The 27,936-nt window shown below is 34.9% G+C and overlaps 2 protein-coding genes across 3 annotated transcripts; one reads left to right on the top strand and one right to left on the bottom strand.

The window, feature by feature from the left end:
• Positions 1–5,424: 5,424 nt before the first annotated feature.
• LOC127104202 (zinc finger BED domain-containing protein RICESLEEPER 2-like) lies at positions 5,425–7,123 on the bottom strand. The gene is made up of 2 exons (XM_051041402.1): positions 5,585–7,123; positions 5,425–5,442 (listed from the first exon to the last, which is right to left on the bottom strand). The coding sequence occupies exons 1-2, from the start codon at positions 7,121–7,123 to the stop codon at positions 5,425–5,427; spliced, it is 1,557 nt and encodes a 518-aa protein (XP_050897359.1).
• Positions 7,124–22,741: 15,618 nt separating this feature from the next.
• Positions 22,742–26,561, top strand: LOC127106488 (uncharacterized GPI-anchored protein At1g61900). 2 transcript variants are annotated; one of them, XM_051043772.1, is made up of 7 exons: positions 22,742–22,961; positions 23,050–23,229; positions 24,634–25,233; positions 25,348–25,719; positions 25,844–25,987; positions 26,080–26,124; positions 26,373–26,561. In XM_051043772.1, the coding sequence occupies exons 1-4, from the start codon at positions 22,895–22,897 to the stop codon at positions 25,605–25,607; spliced, it is 1,107 nt and encodes a 368-aa protein (XP_050899729.1). In that variant the 5' UTR covers positions 22,742–22,894; the 3' UTR covers positions 25,608–25,719; positions 25,844–25,987; positions 26,080–26,124; positions 26,373–26,561. The 2 variants fall into 2 exon arrangements, with proteins under 2 accessions (XP_050899729.1, XP_050899730.1); XM_051043773.1 differs by lacking the exons at positions 25,844–25,987; positions 26,080–26,124; positions 26,373–26,561 and having other exon boundaries at positions 25,379–25,513.
• The last annotated feature ends 1,375 nt before the right edge of the window (positions 26,562–27,936 follow it).

Here is a 27,936-nt window from a genome sequence, read left to right on the forward strand (position 1 = left end):
TTAAAAATAAAAACTATTGAAACTTGTATTAGATAAATTATCGTTTTAGTTTTTTTACAAATAAGAATTTTTTTTTATGAGAGAATACAATTTTTAAATATCTACTAAATTTTTTTTAATAAGCTCCCTTAATCTTTTTCGCATATTTAAAAAAATATGGTCAATAAATTTCTATTAATCAATATTTGGATCAGTAGTAAAGTTGTTCCCGTTTATAACAATAATATTTTTTTCCGTATATAAAAATATTTTAATTAACAATGTACTTTTTTCGTATATAAATATTATTATTTTTGACATTATTTATAAAAATATTTGAATCAATAGTAAAGTTGTTCTCGTATATAAAAATATTTGAATCAACAATGTATTTTTTTCCGTATATAAATATTATTTTTGTTTTAAAAATATTTATAAAAATATTCGAATCAATAGTAAAATTGTTTTCCCGTTTATAACAATAATTGAATATGAAAACTGTGTTTTAATTAATAGATATCTAAACATGTTTTAATGGGTATTTGGATAAAATTAATTATGGAACAATCAATAATATTTTTTTTCCGTATGTATAAGATGAAATAGTAATAGGAAATTTCTTCAATGACACACATTTATTCAATCATAGAAGATGAAATAATAAATTTAAGTTAAAATAATAATATATTTTAACTCTTAATTAATTGCGTAGTTAGTAATACTTAATGATTTGTCTAATTTGTATTGAAAATTAAGAAAATATGCATAAAAAAAATTTTGATTTGTTTTTGTTAGAAGAGAAACAAAATGTATGATTTAAAATCTTCTGTAAAAATTTAAGTGGTATTGGTTTGGTGTTTTTTTTTATGTTAAACTTGGAAAACTATGCCTCTATTCAATGGGTTCAGCACATACAAGATTGCAGGTGAAAATAAAATTTATTTTCTATAAATTATTTCAGAGAGATTTATTTAACATGTCAAATACTTTCTTCAACCTAGTTGAACTTTAATAAAACATCATTAAAAACTCAAATGTTATTAACCAAATAAACATTTAAATTGCAAACATAAAAAGCTAAAAATCACTTGCATTCAATACATAATGGAAAAATCTTAGATAAAAACAACCATAACAAATAGTTTTACACATAACTATTCATAATTTTTTTATTAATTAAAAAGTAAAAAATAAAATTTTCTCTCTCCTTCATAATCACAATCATCCCATGAATTTAATTAAAAAACAAATTAAATTTTAAATAATTTTTAAAATTGCTGCAGTATGTAAAATAGAGTAGAAGATGAGAATATATTTCTAACTAAGATGTTATCAATATTGCATGTGGTTTCTCTTATAACTAAATGTTAATGATATCCTCTTCACTAAAAATTATAATAGCATAAACAAATTCCTTAAAAGTTAAAACTAACATAGAAAAGAAAACTTCATTTTTATTTATGACAAGTATGAAAAAAACAACTACAATGTTCTACCTATTTATTCACTACAACAATTTTAATACTAAAGAAACTACTATAACAACAAAGTACTCATTTAAACATCTATCAAGTAGGAATATAGGGCTATATACATTTGACTCATAAATTTAAAATCAATTAGCTTAATGATTAAGTAGAATAACAACATATTGCAGCAACCATACATACTTTAGAAGAAATTTCCAATAATAATGTACTTATTTGAAGCGTTGTTAGCTGTTGTTAAACACAATGTCCTGTGAGCTATGGCTATCCTACTCCACATGAAGGTCGCATGTTGGTGAAAGCATCAACCATTTTGTATTGGATACATTTGTAACTGAGTTTACTAAAAAAAAAAGTTATATAGTCAACTTCCTTTAAGTTGATGTGATGTATAAATAAAATTGCAATTAATAATTCTGATTAGACATGTGAAAGGATGGACAAAATATTGGGATTAGGGCTGGACAACGGGCCGGGTTGGGCGGTTTCGGGCCCAAAAGCCTCATTCATCCCAACCCGCGGTTTAGTCATATAAGCCCATTTTCGCCCATTTTTGTAATCGGTTTGGACGGGTTGGGTTAGGACGGGTTGCGGGTTATGCAATCGGTTTAATCGGTTTTATTGGGTTGATACAAATCAATAAAATGAAACCTTAAAAACAAATGTATGTAAATTATTAATAATGTATTACTTTCCTCGACTAGAACGGTTTAAGTTTTGTGCCAGTGTACAAAGCTAACATAAGAATCTTCAAATTAACTACAAGCAAAAACACAGACTCACACACACAATTACATCTGTGAAACCTCATTTCTTGGCTCTCAGTGACTATGTTTTCCATTCATAAGATTCAAACTTGAACCTTACTTAAAGACCAGCATTGGATACAAAGGTCTTTCTCTATCCACCCATTCAACATCATTTACTTGATACAAATCAATAAATTGATTATATATTGTTGTATACCTGTCTATGAAGCATGATAGTTTATGTGTATTTTCAACAGAAAGAATCTTCATAACTTACATCAACCATGCTTGATGTTACAAGTGTTGGTAAAGGTTCTGTAGTGTCACCAATTCCAAGGTCTATCAGATTTGCATTTGGATACTTCTTTAAGTGAAGAAGCTCATGTCTTTCAATCTGATGCAAAATCATATAACAGATATATCATAAAATTCTAACATGTGTCATTTGACAAAGTGAAATGTCCATGACAGTAAAAAATCTTGCCCATGACAGTGAATATTTTATTGCTTCTCAAAATATTAAGTTTTTCATGATAACAATGTTCAACTGAGACAGAAAAATTATATTTGAACAGAATGTTATTGAAGAGTACCTCAGGAAATAAATAACCATGTTGCAGTTTCTCCATGTTTACATTCCTAGGTACCTTTGTGCAGTGTCCTGAACATTACAGACAGTCATAATGATAAGTGAGGACTAAGAAAAATGAAGAAAATAAATCCATACAAAAATTGTGCATACTGCATACCAATTCTGACACTTTGATTCTTCAATGTGCATGAAAACCTGTAATTATCATTGGCACACACAAGTCATAAACAAAAGATGATATATTTTGATTGTGTTAAGCTAACATTTTCAAAATTTGTTTTTACCTGTTCACTAACATCCTAGGCTGCAAAGAATTTGGACTAAACATTGAACTCAAATTTGATGTCTTGTACATTTTATGTTCTCAAAAACCAGAGGCTTTTTTTTTCTCTCTAAGGTTTTGGTTCTTACTTATAGCTTAAACATTTATTTTATTAGTGCTGATGTATCTATTCTATAACAAAAGATAAAATAAAGTCAAATTGTTTTCACATAAACTATAAGTTGTTTTTATAAGCTACCCTTGAGAAGTTATGGAAATATGTTGAAAATAGTTCATGGACATGACATAAGTTGCTTCCGTAAGCTCTCCCAAACAATCTCACGAAGTGTTTATATGAGTCGATAAGCTCAAATAAGTCAATCTAACCAAACCCTTAGTTGACAACAGAATTTACCAAATAAACGTAGATGTTAGAATTTAAGAAAAGCGTGAAAGGAAACCTCAAAACATGGTTGCTTCAGGATCCATTCAAAAAGCTCCTTAGTTTCCATCAGTATGTTCTTGCATTCAAAAAGCTCCTTAGTTTCCATCAGTATGTTCTTGCTTTCATCCTCAAAAAGTGTTTGATCATACCTGGAAGGAAAATCAAAGTCAACACTTGCGCTTTTCAAATCTCACAAGTACAATGCTTTTGGCAACAACACTTGATAGATAAATTGTTGTCTACTAACATGCTTTAAAAGCACAACTAACATCAAACATGGTTTTAGTCATTGGCAAGCATTTTATATATGGCAAAATAAAAACGAACAGAAAGTATTTAAAATATAACTTGGATATTTTTGTAGTACACACTATTTGAAAATAAAATTTCCCAAACAGACTTTATCATTGTCATTATTAACCACATTATGATGTAAAATCAAATGGCAGGCCATACTCGCTAATTGCAGCACAGAATATAACAACTGTGACAATTATTCATTGACATGGTAATAGAACTTATGTTTACCCTTGAGATTGAAGATCATTCTTTTAACAGAAACACTGTAAATACCAAACTATAGCTAGAACTGTACTTGAAATGATACATCACATGGTTAAGTATACAATCTACCAGAAATGGCAGAAATTTGATGTTTGATGGTTTGAGTATCACAACTAATATAAATTAATTAATCAACATGAAATTGCAGAGAAAGCATGTGCGTACTAGTAAGAACCATTGTGACCAAATGTTTACCTTCTTAGCAATAGAATAATAACAGTGTAACAAAAAGCTGATCAATGTTGTTAGAGTAGCCAAACGAATGAATAGGGACTAAGTTAAAAACCAATTCAATTCAAGCAGAGTCTACAGGGGAAAAGGAGTAAATGAGAGCATAGACTGGCAGGACTATTTATGTTGTTTGGTTGCATTGAAACCTTTGTGCTATTATTGCATAGTATGTTTGTCAGTGTAGTTATTGTACACTCTTTTAGTAGCACAATTCTCATAACAGAAACAACACCATCTGAGAAAACAAATGTGCAGCAACCAAAAGAGAATTAAGCACCCTTCAACAGCATTAAGAACAAAAAAAAATAGATTTGGCGTGAATGACTAAGCGAACCTGTAATGTGAATGGTTTTAGTAAGTTCTGTTTCCTTAGCTTTCTGAACTGCAGTTTCTTCCCTCATTTACGGGACAAAATATATATTATTTGACCATTGAGTAGTCACAAAATATAAGTCACATATGACTTCAAAAAACATAGTTGAACTGAAAAATTAAACAAGAAAAATATTAAGCTTTAAAAAGGAATAAAGTAATAAATAAATCAAATTAATAAAGTAAATATACCTCCATATTTTTCAAGCACAACCAGAAGGTTGTGGCTGAGACGGTAAAGATCCTCTTCTTGCTGTAGAAGAAATTTCTTCAAATTCTAAAATAATGAAATAAACATTTTTTTAGAAATATATAACAATTATGAAATAAAGATATAACATTTTTAAAAATAATTTTACCTGCTATAATATCTTCAGAAAGCTCAAAATCTTCCATGAGGTTCAAGTCTTTGAAATAGGTAAAAGACGGCTTTAACCAATTCTGGGTGCAAATTAATGCCTCTGCCATTTCAGGTTTTAGGGAGCTCCTATAAGTTTCTAAGACTCTCCCTCCCGTACTAAAGGCACTTTCTGATGCAACCGTAGACACTGGTGTGGCAAAAATATCTTTAGCTATTGTAGACAAAATAGGATATTGTGTTGAATTGTGTTTCCACCACACAAGAAGGTCAAATTTAGGATCCCTTTTGACACACTTACTAGAGTAAAAACCCTCAAGCTCATTTTGTTGATCAATCGAGTCTTGTTCCTCTAAATGTTGCTCAAAAGCATCGGCTCTAGCCATTAGTGAAGGACGGCCAGCTGTTGTTTCATCATTGGAAACATTGTTTTCACCATTACCAAGAGGTTGTCTACTATGATTTTGGTCATAAGCTTGCTTATACCAATCATACAATTTTTGTAAGCTCTCTTTTATAGATTTCATCAACCCGGTAGCAAACACAGATCCGACTCCATACATATCCTTAAAAGTCCACTCAATATAACTCAACTTGTATCTTGGATCCAAAATGATTCCAAAATAAATCAACTTGTTCATCTTAGTAGCACACCCCCAATATCTATTATACTTTTCCATCATGTCCCCACCCACACTTGCAAAAACACCATTCAAGTTCATAGTAGCTTGCTTCAACTCACAATAGATCGCAGACACTTGGTGAAAAGCACTATGCAAACTCACACTTTGAGAGGTGGAAAAAACATTAGTTGCTTCATAGAATAACTTTAAAAAAGAGATGAAAGCTCTAACAATGTCCCAATCATCACTACTAGGAGGACTACCTTTTCCAAAGAACTCCCTGTAGCTCGACTCTTCATACTCAAGCTTATCAAAAGCAGCTTGAAATTTCTCTGCAGCCTCAAGCATCAAATATGTCGCGTTCCAACGAGTTGAAACATCGAGACATACTAGTTTTTTACAAGTTATTCCAGCAAATTCAATGCACTCTTTAAACTTGGCTGCCCTATGAGGTGAGGACTTGACAAATCTAACAGCATCCCTAACACTAGTAATAGACAAATGTTTATCTTTCAAGCCCTCATTTACCACCAAATTCAATATGTGAGCAGCGCACCTCATATGAAAACATTTTCCATCCCCCATCATCCCATTCATAGTTGATATTTTTCTATGCAAATATGCTACAGCTACATCATTTGAAGTTGCATTATCAACAGTTATGGTAGACACATTCCTAATTCCCCAATCCCTTAACACCTCTTCAATCTTCCTACCTACCGTATCACCCTTGTGGTTTGGAATAACTGTGAAGCTTATAATTCTCTTTTGATAGTTCCATTCGTTATCCACAAAGTGTGCCGTAAGGGTTAAGTAGTTTTGATTTTGGATAGAAGTCCAACAATCAGTAGTAAGTGCTACTCTATTGCAGTCAGACTTAAAGAAGGCTTTTAGTTTTTGTTTCTCATCCAAGTGTAGCTGAAAACAGTCTCTAGCTACTGTACGCCTAGATGGGAGAGTAAACTGGGGCTGCATTACTTTAGAATAGTACTTAAAACCTTCCCCCTCAACTGCACTAAATGGTTGTTCATCTAGAACCACAAAAATTGACAAAGCTTTTCTACAAGCTTGCTTGTCAAATTTGGAGCTAACATGACCCAAACTAGATCCTTCTGCAGAGGGGTATGTCAGAATAGTTTGGGTGGGATCAATGGTTCTAGGCTTCTTTGCACATTTTAGAATGTGATGGTTCATGTTGGTGGTGCCATGAGTCCTAGGGTCACATAGGTATTTTTTGTGGCAGTGTTTACAAGCTGCAGTTGGTGTATCAACTAAGTCATCTGGTAATCTAATAAAGTGCTCCCAACAAGCAGATGATTGCCTAGAACCACTTGCACTAGCTTTCCTCTTCTTTGTAGGTTGGGTATTAACTAATTCTGCTCCAACAACTTCAGTTGTTGCTGTTGAACCAACTTCATTCATGACATATTCAGTAGGTATAGTTTGATTAGGCTGACCCATCACTGAAAAATGACGGAGCCATAATCAACATAATTGAAGGAAAAGCAGGTTGCAAAATTTAAAATAGAAATCAAGTAAAAATTGGCTATTTGAAAAAAGTCATTATCAGATAAAATAACATGAAAATAGATGATATTTGAAAAAAGTCATTATCATTTAGTTTAAAATAACATGAAAATAACATGAAAAAAGTCATTATCAGATAAAATAACATGAAAATTGGCTATTTGTAAAAATTGGTAGAATGACTTACTTCAGCTTATTAACCAACATAATTTACTTTTAATTATAAGTTCAACAAGATAATTTGTAAAAACAATTTGAAAGGTCCTAAGAAAAGCACTTAAAGTATGAAAAAAAGCAATAAATGGTGCAAGCTCTTACTTGTTTTCTGCTTTAGACAAGTTATAATCAGAAACAACACCAACCTGCAGAGAATAAAGAACAATTCAGAATAATGCGTATAAAACTCCAAAATCAAGATAAACTAAATGATACCAATTGTAGTAGTTTACCTGAGAAATGTGACCTTGAAATTGGTTTCTGCTAAGGTCCAAAACCTCCAACTTTAACACAAAAACATATGTAACAGAACCCTGAAATAAATTTCCTGATATGTTAAGACTCACAATAGATTTCAACCCTGAAAAATCTGAGACATAAAGAGGAACGGTGATTGAATACTAAAGCGGAACGGTAATTGCATAACCTACTTACTCCCCCAGAATCTTGAAACAAAATTGGATGGTGATAATTAGAATTAAGAGTAAATTAAGAATTAATTTTCCAGAAACAAAACCGTAATAGGACTAAGAGTAAAACAAGAAAGAAATTGATAAGAAAAATAGAAAGAGAGACTTTACATTGAAGATGAGAGCCTTGTTGGTAGAACTCCAAGCCAAACCACCTCTGAAATGGAAGTTCCAGAACAACACTAACACGGCGATAATTAGAATTAACAGTTAAGATATAATACTAAATCAGATTTGAACATTGTGAAATACTAGCGATGAATGAATCCAGATCCGGAAAGAAATTGGAAATTTTAAGCGAAACGAAATAATAACAAAATGAAGAGCGTGAGGGTGGAAAATAGTGGTTGAATGAAGGAATCGAGTGTGTAACGGAAAACCTGAGGGTGGAAAAAGGAAAGAAAGAAAAGGAAAAGGAAAAGAAAACTTACAGATGCAGTTGGCGAAATCGGTGAGCGAGAGAACATGTGAGTGAGAGAATAGAATGAGCTGCTGGAAAACCCTAGGAGGGTATCTCAATTGGGCGGGTTTGGGTACCCGCGGTTCAGAATTTTGAACCCGACCCGCCCATATAAACCCAATTGAAACTGCTATATTTTAATCACTGACCCGATAGACCGTTTGAACCCGCCCATTTCGGTTTTCTTTTTCGGTTACCCGCGGTTTTGGCCGGGTGAACGGTTCTTGTCCACCCCTAATTGGGATATAGGATAGAGAAAAGAGTGAAGGAAGTTGTAAGTTCAATTTGTAACAACAAGAACCATATATTTATACAACACGAATCAATTGATATCTGATATGTGAATATATATATATATATATATATATATAAATATATATATATATATATATATATATATATATATATATATATATATATATATATATATATATAATAAAATAAACGTCCACACGCATTGTGGGATTGATACGAATTCAATGATGTATCCATTAGATAGAATAGATAGAAAGAAATCTATAGAAAAATTCAAAAAAAATATGTGTCATTACTATTAATGATCAATAAAAATATCTTCCAAAAAGGTTACCCTCCAAGACAGAAAAAGAAAGATCAACATGAGAAATTTTTTGAGAGGTTCCTGGAAATGTTCAAAAAGCTGGAAATAAACATCCCTTTTTTTGAGGCATTAGAACAAATTCTAATATATGCCAAGTTCATGAAAGACATCATCTCCAAGAAGCGTTCCACTGATATGGACCCGGTCATCCTAACTGAGACATGCAGTTCCATTCTCCAAGGCATGAAAATCTCAGTGAAAAGAAAGACAGAGGGTCGGTTACTACTCCATGCACTATTGGTGATAGAAAATTCAAGAAGGCTTTGATTGACTTAAGAGAAAGTGTAAGCCTGATACCACTATCGATCTATAAAAAATCAGGCATTAACACTGATCAAGATACTAGAATGACACTTCAGTTTGCGGATCGCTCTGTTAGGCGACGCTATGGGATTGTGGAAGACGTTCTTGTAAAAATTGACAAGTTTGTTTTCCTAGTTGACTTTGTCATTCTGGAAATGCCTGAAGATGAGGAGATTCCTCTCATATTGGGAAGACCGTTCTTAGAAACAAGACGGTGTATGATAGACATCGAGGAAGGAACAATGACCCTCAAAGTCTATGATGAAGAACTAAAAATAGATGTGAGGAACACAATGCAATACAAAGATGATATTGGAACAAGCCATACTATAGAGGTAATAGATCAAGTAATTGCTCAAGAAATTGAAAGGCATAGACCCCAGTCACCACTAGAACGGGTCTTAAGTCTATCAATTTTTGAAAGTGATGAAGATGAAGGAGAGTTTGAGGTGCTCGCTATGATGGAAAAACAACCTGAATGGGTTAGATCTAGACCACACCGGTGGGAAGATTTAAGACCACCACCACCCTCAGATGTCACTGAAGAACCAAAAACAGGGGTGAATCTGAAGCAGTTACCAACAAATCTGAAGTATGTATTTCTGGACACTGAAAAGAAATGCCCAACTATTATCAATGCCAATCTACAAAGTGTCCAAGAAGCAGAACTCATTCAAGTGCTAAAAAAATACAAAGGCGCAATCGGATGGGCAATCGAGGACTTAAAAGGTATAAGCTCAATCGTTTGCATGCATAAAATCTTAATGGAAGATGATCACAAACCGGTGGTGCAACCACAACAAAGACTTAACCCAGCCATGAAAGAAGTGGTACGCAAAGAAGTTGTAAAATTGTTGGATGCAGGCTTAATTTATCCTATTTCCGATAGTTCTTGGGTAAGTCCAGTCCATGTGGTACCAAAAAAAGGGGGCACTACGGTGATAAAAAATGAGAAGAATGAGTTAATTCCAACCCTAACTCTTACATGTTGGAGAGTGTGCATAGATTACAGAAGACTAAACATGGCAACACGAAAGGACCACTTTTCGTTACCATTCATCGATCAAATGCTGGAAAGGTTAGCCGGACACGATTACTATTGTTTCCTATATGGGGACTCGGGGTACAACCAGATTGCGATTGTCCCTAAAGATTAAGAGAAGACTGCATTCACATGCCTCTATGGTATTTTTGCTTATAGAAGAATGTCATTTGGGTTGTGCAACGCACCGGCCACTTTTCAAAGGTGTATGACATCAATCTTTGCTGACATGCTCGAAAAGCATATGGAAGTATTTATGGATGACTTTTCAGTATTCGGTTCTTCTTTCGATAAATGTTTAACTAACTTGTCACTTGTGTTAGAAAGATGCCAGCAAACAGATTTGATCTTGAACTGGGAAAAGTGGCATTTCATGGTACGTGAAGGTATAGTGTTGGGACACAAGATCTCCAATCGAGGTATCGAAGTGGACATAGCAAAAGTGGAGGTAATAGCTAATTTACCACCTCCGATAAATGAAAAAGGCATCTGAAGCTTCTTGGGACATGCGGGGTTCTACCGCAGGTTCATAAGAGATTTCTCCAAGATTGCAAAGTCACTAACCAGTCTACTGGTGAAGGATACACCATTCCTATTTGACAAGGAGTGCAGGCAAGCCTTCGAGACTTTGAAAAAGGAAGTTGTGTCAGCCCCCATAGTTATTGCCCCTGATTGGCCTCTCCCTTTTGATATAATGTGTGATGCTAGTGATAATGCAGTAGGGGCAGTATTAAGGCAACGAAAGGAGAATCTCTTGCATGTGATCTATTATGCAAGCCACGTATTGAACCCTGCTCAAATGAACTATGCAACCACCGAAAAAGAACTCCTTGCGGTTGTGTACACATTTGATAAGTTCAGATCATATTTGTTGGGATCAAATGTAATTATGTATACTGACCATGCTGCTTTAAAATATCTTTTTGCCAAACAGGAATCAAAGCCAAGGCTGCTGCGATGGATCCTCTTACTACAAGAGTTCGACCTGGAAATCAGAGACAAAAAAGGTAGTGAAAACACTGTTGCTAATCACTTGTCTCGGATGACTCTGATTCAAGAAACAGAAGAAACACACCCCATCAGAGATGAGTTCACTAACAAACGTATCCTAGCCGTTACGCATATCCCATGGTTCGCAGATTATGCGAGCTTTGTGGTAGGTGGACTAATACCTGATGACTTTGACTCTAATAGAAGAAAATTTTTTTTGCATGATTGTAGGTTTTATGTGTGGGACAGTCCATTCCTTTGCAAAAAGGGATTAGATGGCCTGGTAAGGAGATGTGTTTCGGAGGAAGAGCAAAGGGACATCCTAAAAGCCTGTCACAACTCAGAATATGGAGGACATTTTAGCGGAGATAGAACCGCAGAAAAATTCCTCCAGTCTGGATTGTACTGGCCTACACTGTTCAAAGATGCACAAGAGATGATAAAAGAGTGCGACAGATGTCAGAGAACAGGAAACATATCCAAGAGAAATCAGATGCCTCAGAATGTCATGTTAGAGGTAGAACTGTTCGATGTGTGGGGAATAGATTTTATGGGACCCTTCCCACCGTCCTTTGGAAAGCAATACATTCTAGTCACGGTTGACTATGTGCCAAAATGGATGGAAGCAGTAGCACTACCCACGAATGACGCGAAAGTGGTAATAAATTTTCTCAAGAATTGTATCTTTACACGGTTTAGGGTACCAAGAGCACTGATTAGTGACGAAGGTATCCACTTCCTCAACAAGCTGATGGAGAACCTGCTAAGGAAATACAATATCAAGCATAGAATCGCCACACCGTACCACCCCCAGACTAGTGGACAGGTTGAGGTATCAAATCGACAGATCAAGCAAATCCTATAAAAGACAGTTAGTGCCTCACGAAAAGATTGGTCAATCAAGCTAGATGATGCACTCTTGGCATACCGAGCAACGTTCAAAACCCCAATAGGTATGTCCCTGTATCAACTGGTCTATGGTAAAGCTTGTCATCTGCCGCTCGAACTAGAGCACAGGGCATTCTGGGCTACCAAATTTCTCAACTATGATCTGTCCAAAGCGGGTAAATCTCGGATCCTTCAATTACAAGAGCTGGAAGAATTCAGAAATCGAGCATATGAGAATGCCAAAATATATAAAGAGAAAATCAAAACATGGCATGACAGGCGCATTCAGAAGAAAGAACTTCAGGAAGGACAACCGACCTTATTATTTAATTCAAGGTTGAAGTTATTCCCAAGGAAACTAAGGTCAAGATGGTCGGGACCCTTTATGATACAAAAAGTATTTCCGCATGGAGTCATTGAACTAAGAAATCCTACAAATGGAGACACGTTCAAGGTGAATGGGCAGAGAGTCAAACCGTACCTACAAGACCGGGAGGGTGGTCTAATAGACAAAATATGTCTCACATAAAAAGACGGAGAACCGTCGAGTCATGTGACGTTAAACGCAGCGCTTCGTGGGAGGCAACCCACGCATTTTAAATCTAATCAGTTATGTATGCTTGTAGGTTTACACAGGAGCTCTACAAGGAGGGAACACCACTTCAACAAATGTCTAAGTCATGAAAAAGGATAATCAATGTGGCCAGAGGTACCGGAGGTTGAATAGGAGAAAAAGCCAAAAGGGAAGCCTGACACGGCCACCCGTGTTAGCTGACACGGGCCATGTCAGGAGGGTGAAAATTCAGGCCAAAAATGTCTAAAAATAGTGGCTTGACATGGCCACCCGTGTCAGCTGACATGGGCCGTGTCAGGAACACTGAAAGGGAAAGGAAAATCTTTATCAACAGTAGCCTGACACGGGCGGCCATGTCAACTGACACGGCCCGTGTTAGGAGCACTGAAGGAAATATTAAAAACATGGTGATGGAAAGTAGCTTGACACGGCCACTCGTGTCAGTTTACACGGTCGTGTCAGGCAGGCGAAATTTTTGAATTTTTTTTGAAAATCCAAATTTTGCAGTGGGCCCCACCCATTTACTCCTCCTTAACCATACTTTACCCCCTTTACCTTATCATTATCAGAATTTTCTCATTATACTCCCATCATTCTCTCTCATCATTATCATATTTCTCACTTTCTTTCTCTCTAAACCTCACAAACCCCATTACCTCAAAGCTTCCATAACCACCACTTCCACTCTCCTATTGCAAAAACACCCTTCACAAATATTAATCCACTCGTCATCCCCGTTCTAACCACGGTTTTGGAATTTTCTAACTCCCTATTTCAAATAATTTCTATTTTTGCAGGTCCAAAATGCCCCCGAGGAGAATTCTCATCAGAAAGCAACAGCTTGCGGAGATGTCGAGGTCACGGAAGCGACCAAGCCGGAACCCAAATCCATACAACATCGTGTTTGACAATCCGAAACAAGAAAAGAGGTATCAAATTCACCGGAAGCGGAAACTCACACCGACAAGGTACATGTGAGAGCATACTCTGAACGCACTAGGGCTCAAAATTGAGGTATATCAGATGTTCCACGTTTTAGGAATGCTAGAGTTCATGAGCCTGAAAGCGCCGACATACGAGCGCATCACGCTCGAATTCCTCAACATCTTGGAATTCCAACTCGAAAAGAGGTGGATAGACATGACCAGGTATTATTTCGGCACTTTGCGTTTCCGTTTGTTTAATAATTGTCATGAATTGTCGGTTGAGGAATTGGCAGGGATACTCCGACTCCCTCTGTACGGACCAGGAGCGGTCCCAGATGGGTTCTCACCTAAGGATTTCTGGATTGCCATCACCGGGAGGACGGATTACACCTCCAAAGGTGCTAAGGCCTCCGGCATCCAAAATCCATGTTTCTGGTATGCTCAGAAGGGTTTGGCCTACACCCTGTTTGGAAGAGGCGATATAACAGGGGTAGCTACTCAGAGAGAGCTATTTTTTATGTACTCGAGAGCACATAACAAAGCCATCAATGTAGCTGCCTTTGCCACTGACTATCTGGGCAGAGTTGGCCGAGCAGACTCCAGAGGCATCTCCGCGGGTGGCATGATCACCCAAATTGCTGAGCATTTCGGGTATCAAGTTGTGCTACTCGAAGACATGCCAATTGTAGGTAAGACCAAAATTGATATGTCCGCTCTAATTCAACAAGGTATGATTGTTGTTGCCCCTACTTACTATTCTGTGCTTATCCATAAGAGGTTTATTATAGCTCAGTCGGTTTTGGACAGAGTTGCTATTACTGACTGTGCCAACTGGTTGTATGTGAGCACTGACCCCGACGTGGAGGAAGGCCACGAAACTGACCATTTTACTACAGGTGAGCAGTTTGTAGATGACCAGGTGGATGCCATAGAGGAAGAAGAAGAGGAACCTTAAGCACCTCAGGAATAGTTTGTACCACCACATCAGGAACCTACCCAGCAAGAGGCAGGTTCCTCTTCCTGGTCCACTGACCAATGGACCTGGGTACAAACCGAAATAGGTAACTTAAGGATGGAACAACAACGACAAGGCATTGAGCAAGCCCGACAGGGGGCAATGTTGGATGATATGAGCAGCATGATGCGACAGTTGATGTTGCATTTTCCACAACCACTCCTTAGTAGGGTATTGTGAGTGTCCTCCTTCGCTCTTGTTCGCAAACATTGAGGCCAATGTTTAGTTCAAGTGTGGGGGAGATTTTATGTCTTTTATTGTTATTTTTAGTATTTTGTTATTTTATTTCAGTATGGTGTTATTTTACTTTATTGCATTCTAGATTTGATTTTTCTGTTTGGAGGTACATTATGCTGCGAGTGTTTCAAGTCTGTGGTGATACTTTGGAAATAGTAATGATCACGAGTGGGAATGGAGGAAAGGATCACGCCACTGACCATGGCTTATTGTGAAGGATCTCCCCAGGAAGTTGACACTACTGATAAAGAAAGATCAAACGCAATGTGTACAGCTTAACCGACATAAGTGTCTTGTACATTCTGAAGTAAGGAAGAAGTCGCACCAGGCTAAAGAGTATTGTGGATACTGCCAAAGCTTAACCAAACAGGGTGAGTCATAAAAAGCCAAACACATTGATCATCATGAGAGATATTTAGGTTTGTCTTTATCACTCTGAATTTGCGTAGACTCTCTGGGACTGTCATTATATGATTACACACACTGAGGCACGTTGTTTGAAATTAACCCCGAGCCTTTCTAGCCATCCTAAATAATTATATCCCTTGTAAACCCCATTTGAGCATGTATCCATTTGTTTGTTTAAACCCCATAAATGTACCCCTTGGCCAAAACACTTCCTTACCATGTTCAGAGTCATGTTAATACCTTTAAACTGTGTTGAAAAGCTAAGTTTGGGGTAAAAATCCCAAAGAGTTCCAAACGCCCAAGAAAGTGCAAAAACAAAAAGAAAAAAAAAGTAAAATAGGAAATCATCGAGAGAAAAGAAAAAAAATATTATAAATAAACTTGAAGATTCAAAAGAAGTACGAAAAAGGGCACTCAGTTGAAAAATAGAAAAAAGAGAAAACCGAGCGAAAAAACAAAAGAAAGCAACACAGTAGGTAACATCGACTCTGAACCGAAAACCACTTGTTTCCCATTTTTGTTTGAAAATCCACACCCTAACCCAAACCAAGTTACAACCCGAAAGACCTCAAAAATGTGTGTGTTGTGTGTAGGTGATATGAAAAGAGAGACTATTCAAACTTGTGAGTTGATATTGCATATTTTGAATTATGAGTGAAAACACTTAACCCCGAGAGAATTGGTGAGAATGTGATATAAGCTGACAGGTGAAATGGTGCTTTGAACTGGAAGTGCGATTGAAACTAACAAGGAAAAAGCAGGACTTATGGAAGGAAAAGGGATGGCGTTAGCGAATGATCTCAGCAGTGTTAGGAAACAAGAATCATGGAGAGTGACACGCAATATTCTCTTAAACATTACTTGAGGACAAGCAATGAGCTAAGTTTGGGGTTGTGATCAGTCACCATTTGCATTAAATTTTCGTTATTGATCCGGCAAGAAACCTAGAATTTTGAAACACTATGCAAGCATTTTTGATACTTTTCAAGGCAATTTTACTTCCGGTATAATATTTAAGCATTTCCTTTCATCATTATATTTTAATTCTATTTTCGTGATTTTATGCGTGGGATAGCTGTGTTTTTATCCGATAGGTCCAGGTAGAAGAACCAGGAAACTCAGAGCGAGACAATGCGAGATTCTTTACCGGTAAAGGAGGCCTGACACGGCCACCCGTGTCACCTGACACGGGCTGTGTCAAGCAAATGAGTGTGTGGCAAAGAAGACAATGGCCTAACACGGCCACCCATGACAGCTAACACGGGTCGTGTCAGGCATCACCCCCCCCCCCCCCCCCCCGGTGTCAAGAGGCCATGGGCGTGTCACCAATAACAATAGGATGACATGGCCACCCATGTCAGCTGACACGGGCCGTGTCAATCCAAACCCAAAATTTCCCTTTTTCTCGGGTTTTTCAGAGAGATTTTTGGACATGTCCACCTGTTGCTTGAAACTTTCATTATAAAAGAGGACCTTCTGCCTAATGAAAAATCATCTTGGAACAAGGCAAAATACAGTATTGTGAAACAATCAAGTATTACAGAGAACAAGGAGTTTGGAGAGCTAAAGGTTTTCATGAGCGGGAGCGATTGAAGATCAAAGTCATCCAATTACTTGTAACGTGTAATTTTTATCTTACATTTGTTTTAAACAATATAAGTAGTTAAACTCCCTAATTCTAGGGGGTGTCCCTGATTTAGAATTGTAACAAATTGAAGTTTATATTTGCATTTATATTATTATTTTTACGGTAACCTTTTGATGTGTTTATTGTTTTCTCTTTCGGACCAATCGAGATTGATTTGTGGTTATCAATTAGGCTGGACCACCATTGATAAGGTTTTCATAAGGTTACTCTATAGTAGATATCACCTAGGACTAGGGATACCCTGTATGAACCAGAGTATTCTTGATATTATAAAGCTTAACTTCACCTTAATTGGCTATGGACATAGAAATTATGGTAGATTTATTAAAGGTTTTCTCACCAAGGACTTGGGATAAAATACCCTTAAGAACTGGTAGTAATTGATATTTGTTGATGCAATAGTGACTCAGAGTTGTTACAGGGATAAATCATACACCTTCTCTGGCATTGTTCCTTTTTCCCTGTAAACCTTTATTTTTATCCTTATTTGCTTTTACCTTTATTCTTATATTTTTGCACCTAAAAACCAAATTAATACTTTTTGTTTAATTGAATGATAATTTAAACTCGATATTGACTTGCAGTCCTTGAGATCGACATTCGGGGGAATTTCCCCATTATTACTATAAAAGGCAAAATAGTACACTTGCTATTTTTCCGATCACTTTGAAAGAGAAAAGAAGCCAGAATGGAATGATTTTGAATATTGATTTATTGGTAAAAAATCGTCTCCTACTTTTGACTTTCCGAAACAAGAACTTTATGTGAGAATTGAGGCCCCAAGGGAGAATTAGGAATTTTTCTAATAGGAGATCATAATGGTTTTCCTTGGAGATGGAAAATTCGTCCACCTGGTTTTATCAATTTGCAAATTCTTCCTCAATTAGTTAAAAGAAAGAAATTGGATGATATTATGACAATACTAGGTAGCATAGATATCATTATGGGAGAATTTATAAACCATATCAAACTATTTTCACCAGTTCTTGAAGTGGAAATACATGCACTATAAATCTAAGTAACATTCCTTCAAATGATGTTTGTCTTCTTAGTAAAGAGGATGCATCTTGGATAGGAATTGTAGTTGTCAATAACTATTCTCGTTATACACGGTCATTATTCCTACCTCAAAAGAGAGACACGTTTTCCACATATCGAAAACTTTCCAAGGTTATTAGAATTTGAAAGGGATAAACATTGCACCAATCCATATTGATCATTATGGAGAATTCCAAAAAGAGGAATTTTAAATATAGTGTAATGAGTATGGTATTCAACATACTTTCTCCACTACACGAACTCCCAAAAAATGGGATAGTGGAGTGGAAGAATAGATCTCTTGAAGAGCTAGAAAGGACAATGCTCAACAAGACTAATCTTCCTTAATACTTTTAGGTTGATGCTATAAACACTGCTTTCTATATAATGAATCGTCTCTTAATATGATCAATTCTTAATTAAACGTAATATGAGTTGTATAAAGGAAGGAATTCGAATATATTTCACTTACATGTCTTCGAATGAAAATGTTTCATACTTAACAATGAGAAGGATAACCTCGAGAAGTTTGACACTAAAGATGATGAAGGCATATTCCTAGCATAATGCACTTCTAGCTAGTTTTTAGAGTTTTTAACATAAGAACTCTAACGATAAAAGATTAATCTCATGTTACCTTTGACGAGTCTAACCCCTATTCTATATAGGTAGATGTTTTTTACTATGCATGCATTCTTGAGAAGTTGTACATCGAAGATGATGATCAAAATAAAGATAAAGATCAATATCAAGAAAAATCTAAATTAAGAGACTCAAACTGAAGAAATTAACTACGAGAATAAAAGTATACCCAAAGAATGGAGGACCATTAAGGATCATCCAATCCAGAACATCATAGGGGATATTTCTAAGGGTGTTAAGACTCAATGCTCTTATAACAAGATATGTAATCAAGTGATTGGGGCCCATTGGGTCTTTCGCAATAATCTTGATGAAAGTTTTGACAAATAAATCAAGACTTATTGTGAAAGGATACACTTAACAAGAGGGTATAGATTTTGATGAAACATATGCCCATCTAGCTCGATTAGAGGCCATAAGGATACTTCTAGCTTTTTCTTGCATCATGAATTTTATACTTTTCCAAATGGATGTAAATAGTGTATTCTTGAACAAATACATCAAAGAGGAAGTTTTTGTTGATCAACCTTCAGGTTTTATCAAGCCAACCTACCATGATTATGTCTTCAGGCTCAAAAAGGCTTTATATTGTCTGAAAGAAGCTCCCAGAGCTTGGTATGATTGTCTAAGCAAGTTTTTGCTTGAGAACAAATTTCAAAGAGGACACGTTGATAAAACTATATTTGTACAAAAGTCTAAGCATGACATTTTACTTGTTCAAATCTATATGGATGATATCATATTTAATGCTACTAAAGAATTCTTATGCGAGGATATTTCTGATATGATGCAAAACGAGTTTGATATCTCCATGATGGGAGAGCTCTATTACTTTATAAGACTTAAGATCCATAAAAAAAAGGAACTTTCTTAAATCAAGCCAAGTATTGGAAATAATATTTAAAAAGGTTCGATATAAAGAAGTCAAAGGTAATTGATACTACAATGGCTACTTCGTACAATTTGGGTAAAGATGAAGGAGAAAAGCCAAATGAAGAAAGAAAATACTGAGGTATAATTGGTTCTCTCGTCTATCTCACTGCATCTCATCTCGATATTGTGTTTTTTGTTTGTTTGTGTGCATGTTTTTAAGCATCCACGAAAGAATCACATCTCACTGTGGTAAAACACATATGAGATATTTCATTGGCACACATTAGATGGGTCTATGGTACCTCAAAGAATTGTGACTTAGTTAGGTACTCGACTCTGATTTTTTCTAGGTATAAATTAGATAAGAAAATTATCAATATTATGTATTACTTACTTGACAGCTCACTTGTCTCATGGCATAACAAGAAATAAACCAATGTAGCGTTATCCATAACTGAGGAAGATTACGTCACTATGGGTAGATGTTGTGTGCAAATTATTTAGATGAAATACCAACTAAGTGATTACAAACTTAATCTTGGTGATATCCCTATAAAGTCTGACAACACTAGCATCATAAAACTCATAAAGAATATGATAATTCACTCTCAGACGAAACATATCGAGGTTAGACACAATTTTATTAGGGATCATTTTATAAACGGGGATTGGTAATTGAACTTGTGTCTTCATATAATCAACTTGCAGATACTTTTATCGAACCTCTTCCGAAAGAAAACATTTTTTTCATAAGAACTGAGTTAGGAATATCAAATCAATCATGCATGGCTTAATATCCATTGAATGTCTCTTCCATTTCTTCTTCTTCCCTTTCTCTATGTGAATTGAATGATTTATGTGCCTATTTTCTATATTTGTCAACTTGTTGGTTTTTTTTCTCCGTTTTGATAATGCAAAGAGGGAGGAATATACTTTATGGGGAGTAATGTATACTTTATATATTTGTTAAGGAAAGTTTAACCACTCCATTTTATCACTCATTTTTTCTTGTTTTAACCACCTTCTAGAGAGATGCATTGTCATCATAAAAAATGGGGAAAATATGGATATATGTGCTTACATGTATGAAGGCTGCAAAAACTTATTAATTTGGTTTTGATGTTGACAATGTTATTAAGAGAAGTCTTCATCAGTCTTGTTGTTCAAGGCTAAGTTGATCAAATGATGATGCTTGACAAGTTGATCAAGTGAGGATGCTTGACAAGTTAATTAAGTGATGATACTTGATATCTTAATCAAGTGATGGTGCTTGACAACTTGTTGATCAAGTGATGATGCTTGACAAGTCAGTGATCAAGTGATGATACTTGATGTATAAACTAAGTGATGATGCTTGAAGATCAATATGAGGATCTATGTGTTTGAAGTTATCTCTAATGATGTTGCTCATCCTAAAGCTATCTCAAGAGTCATTAAAGAACAATATTCAAGATCCAAGATATTGTAGAAAGGATCTTGAAGTTTTAGAGTTGTAAATGAGAGGAAGTGAAAAGTTCTCATACTCAGTCGTGCGCTTAGTGCAATGTATGAGTGACTAGAGTGATGTAAAAAGGCAGAGTAACTCATAAGTTACTAAGAAAACTCGCACACACTTTCATAATGTTAAAGACTTTCTCTTTTTTTTAAATCACCAAAAAACATTTATCGCATATAGCCTATTGTTACAAGTCCCAATAATCAATTACGAGAGAAAATCGCTTTGAATAATCAATTATGCCTTGTGCTAAATTTATTATTTCCTCTCATAATTGACTATTAGGATTTGTAGTCGATTAGTAACAACGCAATTGAAAACTTTCCATTTTTGAACTACATAATCGATTATGAGCATTAAAAAATCCATGAATCAGTTTTTCTTTTGAGCTAAATTTTCTCTTATAAAAGTATGGCAGCTCCTCACTATTTCACACACCAAAATTCGATTTTAAATTATTAGTCTCTCTCTCTTATTTTTTCTTTCATTAAAAGTAACCTTAATGTCTTTGTCAGTGAAATACTTCTTTGAGATTTTAGTTGTCCTGATTTTCAACTATTTTATCAAGAAAAAGATTCTCTTGAAGTGTCTCTTGGTTGATTATGGAGGTTGTCCAATAAAACTCCTGTTTGATTCTATAAATCATTGTAAAATCTCTCGGCAAACTGCAATAAGATTTGTGGACATAACCTAGTAAAATCTCTCAAATTATTATTAGTGAAACTTTTAAGAAATTTGTTTATTGGGAAAAGGATTATGCTAAGAGACTGAGTGAACCCCCCTCTCTCGCTCACACACACATTTTAAATATTATAATTCACACCTCTCCTGTGTTTGTACTTAGAGTAACTTATTCAACAATTGAACCTTCTTAGGTAGCACGTATATATCATCGTCATCTAATGTTTCACTATAATACAATGGATCTTGATTCTTCAGCTTGGAGAGTCTTTCTCATGACCTTTATAGCTTTTGAATTAATGTCAATAGACTTAGACTTCCTTTCGGGTTCACGTTGATTTAACTCTATCTCATGACTCTGAAGAGAAATAAAGAGCTCTTCCAAAGGTAATGTGTTTAGATAATTTATTTTCTTAATGATAATTACCTCATGCCTGCATCTTTTAAGAAGACTTTTTAGGATTAGGATGTTCTTCACATGATAACCTCTTATTTTTGTCAAGCACCTTATGTTTAGAGATCAATGTTTAAAATCTTGAAAATAGTTTATCTTACTAGAATATTTCCTATTGAATGGAAGTTTTTTCAATTCTCTGAGAGTAATAGGATTCATGAGGCAACTTTTTTGCTTTGTGATGCATTTTTAAATCTTTCTTTTACTCATTACTCATCTCTCTCCAAGTTAGTGCAACACCTACTAGATTAATGTGAGTTGTGCACCTATATTCAACTATATCCCAAAGATCAAACATCTTAATATATGAAAAAATTATACAACTTGTCCTTCCAAATGTCAAGCTTCTTTCCATAAAAAAAATGAGGTCTTTATGAATAACAATATTTCCATACATGTTTTTTCTTAAAAGGTTTCTACTCTTCCATCGTTAAGTGCACAAATTAAAAATTAGAATTCTAATGTCAATTGAAAATGAAGGGTAAAAAATCGAACGGTTCCTAGGTCCTCATGTTACCATCGGACGGGTCAAAAAGTCAAGATGTCAATCCATGTTGGGATAAGAGGTAACACCGGATTAACTAACCAATCTACCTCTCAACTTGGCATTCAAATCCATCACGTGTTTTGCACATGATCATCCCTGATAACATACCTGTCATTGCTTCCAAGTTCCTACCACCATTTCTCTCTCTATGAATTGCAAGAGTTTAAGTGTGTGAAGTGATGAAGGGAGTGCTCTCTCACTTTCTTCTTCAGATTCCTGTGTTAATTCTGCTTCTTATTCTTCTATGTATGTCTTGTTACTACAGATATTTCAATTTCTTATAGAGATTTAAGCTTTTTAACTCCTTAAGTTAAAGTTGCTTCTATGTATGTAGTTATGGACAAGTCTCAAAGCTCTCCAATCAGTGGTGCAAAATATTCGTTTTCTATCAGAAATAAGGTTCATGTGTTGCCTTATGATATCTCCCCAAATACACAGCCACTACCCTTTATTCCTCTTTTAGCTCCTTCACCATTGATACCTTTCACAAATGATTCTTTGCCTAAGTTATCAGGTATTGTTTGCTTTTCCATTTAAGTTCTCCAGTGTTACCTTGCAATGTTTTTGTTTGTTGATTTCTTGTCTTTTTTGAAAATATTATATAGGGGTGGCAATGCCCGCATTTTTCGGGGGTGGGTAAAAGTTTTAAGTCCGCGCTCTCTAATATGTCCGCTCCATCCCCTTTTCTTAGACTTTTGCGAGGGCGGATACTAACAACAACAAAAAAATATTCTTTAACTTTTAGTCTTTGTGAGTGCAAGACTCGCATGTCCGCTCAGCCTCGCTCTCTTTTTTGAACGGCGTGGGGCAAAATTTTAAGCTCGTACCCTCCAATATGTCCATGCGTGTTTTTTTCCAGAAATTTGAGGTGCAGACATGCAGTTATGTACAGGTGAGTCCGCATCTGTAATTGCATCCGTAACTGCAACCATAATTTAAATAGGCGCGGGTATTAACAAGAATTTTTCAACTTTTAATCTTGAGTGCAAGACTCACATGCCAACTTTGCCCCGCCCTCATTATTTCACGGAGCACGTAAATGTTTTAGGCCCGCACTCTCAATTATATTTTCTCCACCTGCCATTTTTTGGGATTTTTTGGTGGCCTGCCCATTTACCACCCTAATTTGTATACACTTTGACACATTTTGTAGCTGTTAGAGAATAGACAACAGCTGGGGTGGGGCGGAGTCAGCATTTAAGTCTTGCAGACGCTTAGTCCCAGAACCTAGGAAGCCTTGACACAAACATGGACATCACACACAACACTGACACATCATCGTCATCGGTGAGAATTTGAGAAACTAGAATAACTTAATATAACTATATGTGTTAGTGTTGTGTCAAAGTCGGACATTGACACAATTCAAACACTGAAAAGACTTAAATCTGAAAACTATGAGATGGTTAAATGTTTTCAAATATTGAAGTAAAGATAAATCTAATTATTATACAATGTAGGATGAGGAATGGTGAAGAGTTCAGTGTGAAACTAGAGTGCATCGGAAGTAGTGAAAGTGCAGTATTGTTGAGTTCAATGATGTGTTGAGGTGCAACAATAAGAGCCTGTAATTGGTGTGAGGTTCATAAACACTAGTTCTCTTTTTGTTATGAGTGAAAGGTAATGTGCATATGGTTGAGTATGACTCATATTCACCGATAAGTAGACAGACACTTAGCATATCATAGTGGACCGCAGGGCCTTTTTGAGGGCGCGCAAGGCGGGTTAGCGCCTAAAGCCTAAAAGTTGTCCCTCTTAAAACTGTTACGAAATAGGGTCTTCAAAAATTTAAGACGGCTCTTACAGAGCGGGTGGACTTGAAAGTGCAACAAACATAATATAGTAACTTGTAGTGATTCTCTGAGTTACAAATACTTTCTGTTTCTAAGATGACCTAGGTTTTATTTTTTACATCCAGGCCTATGTTCATTGAATTTCTCAGCAGTTCAAGATATAATGACCAAAACCGCGACCAATTGCTGGACTACCTTTGCTCCCTATTTGGCCAATGTTGTATGTTGTCCTCAATTCGATGCCATGTTGATAACCCTAATAGGTCAGTCAAGTAAATACTCAGGACTGTTAGCTTTGAGCAAAACTCAAGCTAACCACTGCCTCTCAGATATTCAGAAGGTTCTGGTTAGTCAAGGAGCAAACGAAAACCTAAACAACATTTGCTCAGTTCATCCCTCAAATCTCACCGAAGGCCTGTGTCCTGTTGCATCTGTCGACGAATTTGAGAGCATCGCAGACTCTTCTAGGCTTCTAACCGCTTGTAGAGAAATCAATCCTGTTAATGAGTGTTGTGATCAAGTTTGCCAAAATGCAATAGATTACGCTGCTAGGAAAATCGCCTTGAATGATATGTCCAATTCGAATGGAAACAGTAGCTTGCCTCCGAAGATAGCTCGGATCAAGGATTGTAAGAATATCATCCTACGTTGGCTGGCCGGGAAACTCAATCCATCCACTTCAAATAGTGTTTTTAGAGGACTTTCAAATTGCAACCTAAACAAAGGTGAGCAGAGAGAAAACAAAAACATGGACTTTTTGGCTAATTTATCGGAATATAAATCATAGTAGCGTACATCTGACATGTTTTTATGTTCAATATCATAATAAATTTACTCAGTCTGCCCGTTGGTTTTTCCGAATGTCACAAGAATTACGAATGAATGTGGAAATCGGATAAGAAATCAAACAACTTGCTGCAAAACCACTAAAAGTTACGTGTCCCGTTTGCAAGAACAAAGCTTTGTGACCAATCTTCAAGCCTTAAAATGTGCTGTATCACTTGGAAAGAAGTTGCAGAAAGAAAACGTCTCCGAAAATGTCTACGATCTTTGTCACATAAGCTTGAAAGATTTTTCTCTTCAAGGTTGGTATTGCTAGTATTTTACCATTTCCACTAGTACTTACATACTTATACTTTTCCTGTTTTATGCATTAATGTTCGACGTTGGATTTTCACATCGCGGCGTGGACAATTCAGTTGGATCACAAGGTACCATTTAAGACTTGAAGTGTATGTTATGGAGCTTATATAACATTCTTTTGAAGCCTGCATCGGATTTTCATCGGTGTTGTGTTATTCGAACTAACTGATAATCATTTCGTTTTGATCGAAGAATCTGGATGCCTTTTGCCGAGTTTGCCTTCGGATGCAGTATTCGATAGAACTTCAGGGATTGGATTCATTTGCGACCTTAATGACAACATTGTTGCTCCATGGCCTTCGACGTCTTACACGCTACAATCTTCGTGCAATAGAAGTATGTCTAAGCTCGACATATATAGCTTGTTTTTCTTTCTGTTATATTTCCTATGACTTATGCATTTCTACCTTCAATGCGTTGCATTGCAGCTACAAAACTTCCATCCCTTCCTACAGCAATATCTTCTCAAAATGGTAAGCAAGCACTATCATCCACTTAGGCGCATTTTTTCAGGTGTTTTTCGCGCTGTTCTTCACATGAAATACACTTTTTGTGGTTATAACAAACATCTAGAAAATTATGGATTTGAGAAAATCATGCTTATTAATATCAGAAGTGAAGAACAGCACGAAAAGTACCTAAGAAAATGCAAATAAATTGTGTCCCTATAAACATGCTTTTACATTGATAAGTGTCAAATTTGAATATGAATTTGTTGCAGGTCTTTTCATTAACATCTTGGTTTTGCCTCCACTTTTCACCTCAATACTACTTCTCAGGAGGCTTCTTTAGCAATATCATTGTTTCAATATTCATTCAAGTTGTAAACATGTTATGTTTCCTTACAGAGAGATAATATAGAAAGAAAAAAAGAATTTCCTTAAGCTCTTTCTGGATTGATCAATTTCAATTGTCCATTATCATTACAATTTGAAGAGTTTTTTTTTTCAAATAACTTAGTGGTTGAAATACACCTTTTAAAAATGAATAAGTGCGGTGTCATGAGTTAGAACTCACGCTTTTATATCAGATATCTCTGCATATCAACTAAACTGATTTAATAAGATAGTTTTTCTTTCTTTAGATAAAAGTTTTATTGACAAAAACAATAATTAAGTTCACTTGAATTTTTTTTTCATAAGTAACATTTTCATAACAATAATTAAGTTCTAAGGAATGTTTTTTAACAACCAACTACAACACGGATAACTAATTAGTGTTTCATGTATAAAAATTAACTACGCGCGTGTGTGTATATATATATATATATATATATATATATATATATATATATATATATATATATATATATATATATATATATATATATATATATATATATATATATATATATATATATATATATATATATATATATATATATATATATATATATATATATATATATATATATATATATATATATATATATATATATATATATATATATATATATATATATATATATATATATATATATATATATATATATATATATATATATATATATTTTTTTTTTTTTAATTTTAAAATTCATCTCTGAAATAAAATATTTTGGAATGTTACTTAGTAAATACAAATATTTTATTAAAATTAAATACAGAATAAACATTTTAAAGAAAAAAAAGTATTTTTTAACAATATATAAATTTGAATAAATTAATTTTGTATTTAATTAGAAGATTAAAATGATCAGGTCAATAAAAAACTAAGAGTCTTTTTGTTTTTTTGAAGAAAAAACAATTTTTAGCATATTAATTTATGTAGAAAAAATGAAAAAGAAGTCGCGAATGAAAATATTTAGAAAAAAAATATTAAAATATCTAAGAAAAATAGAAAAAATGGAAAAATCATAAATAGGGGAGATTAGGGATTTTTTTTATAAAAAATAATCAAAACTTTCAAATATATTTCCAAAATAACCACTATTTCAAGTTATTTACCAATATAACCACTTTTCATGTATCCTTCTAAAGCATGCGCTAGATGGAATGACGCATGCATGTTGCCATTGAACCAAAGCGCAAATTGGAATGGCGATTGCATACAGATGAAGTCAATCAAATTGGTGCATGCTTTATGAGATGAAGGCTATGTGTCATTGCATGTGGCACATGCTTTGTATATTATTTTTTAAAATTTTATTTATGTTATACTTATATAAAATTGAAATAAAAAGGTAAATGAAAAATAATTAATAATATTATGATATAAAGCTAAAATACACAACAATTGAAAAGAAAATCAATGACCTGCTCAATTGAAACGGCCCCTGTTTCACATTC

This window comes from Lathyrus oleraceus, chromosome 7, assembly GCF_024323335.1.
Source record: "Lathyrus oleraceus cultivar Zhongwan6 chromosome 7, CAAS_Psat_ZW6_1.0, whole genome shotgun sequence".
NCBI lineage: Eukaryota > Viridiplantae > Streptophyta > Magnoliopsida > Fabales > Fabaceae > Lathyrus > Lathyrus oleraceus.

Bases quoted from the DNA above. Each gene is read 5' to 3' on its own strand.
- LOC127106488 (XM_051043772.1), top strand. From the start codon at position 22,895: ATGAAGGGAGTGCTCTCTCACTTTCTTCTTCAGATTCCTGTGTTAATT. The intron at 22,962-23,049 runs GTATGTCTTGTT...CTATGTATGTAG, and splicing joins TCTGCTTCTTATTCTTCTAT to TTATGGACAAGTCTCAAAGC. The intron at 25,234-25,347 runs GTGAGCAGAGAG...AAATTTACTCAG, and splicing joins AAATTGCAACCTAAACAAAG to TCTGCCCGTTGGTTTTTCCG.
- LOC127104202 (XM_051041402.1), bottom strand. From the start codon at position 7,123: ATGGGTCAGCCTAATCAAACTATACCTACTGAATATGTCATGAATGAA.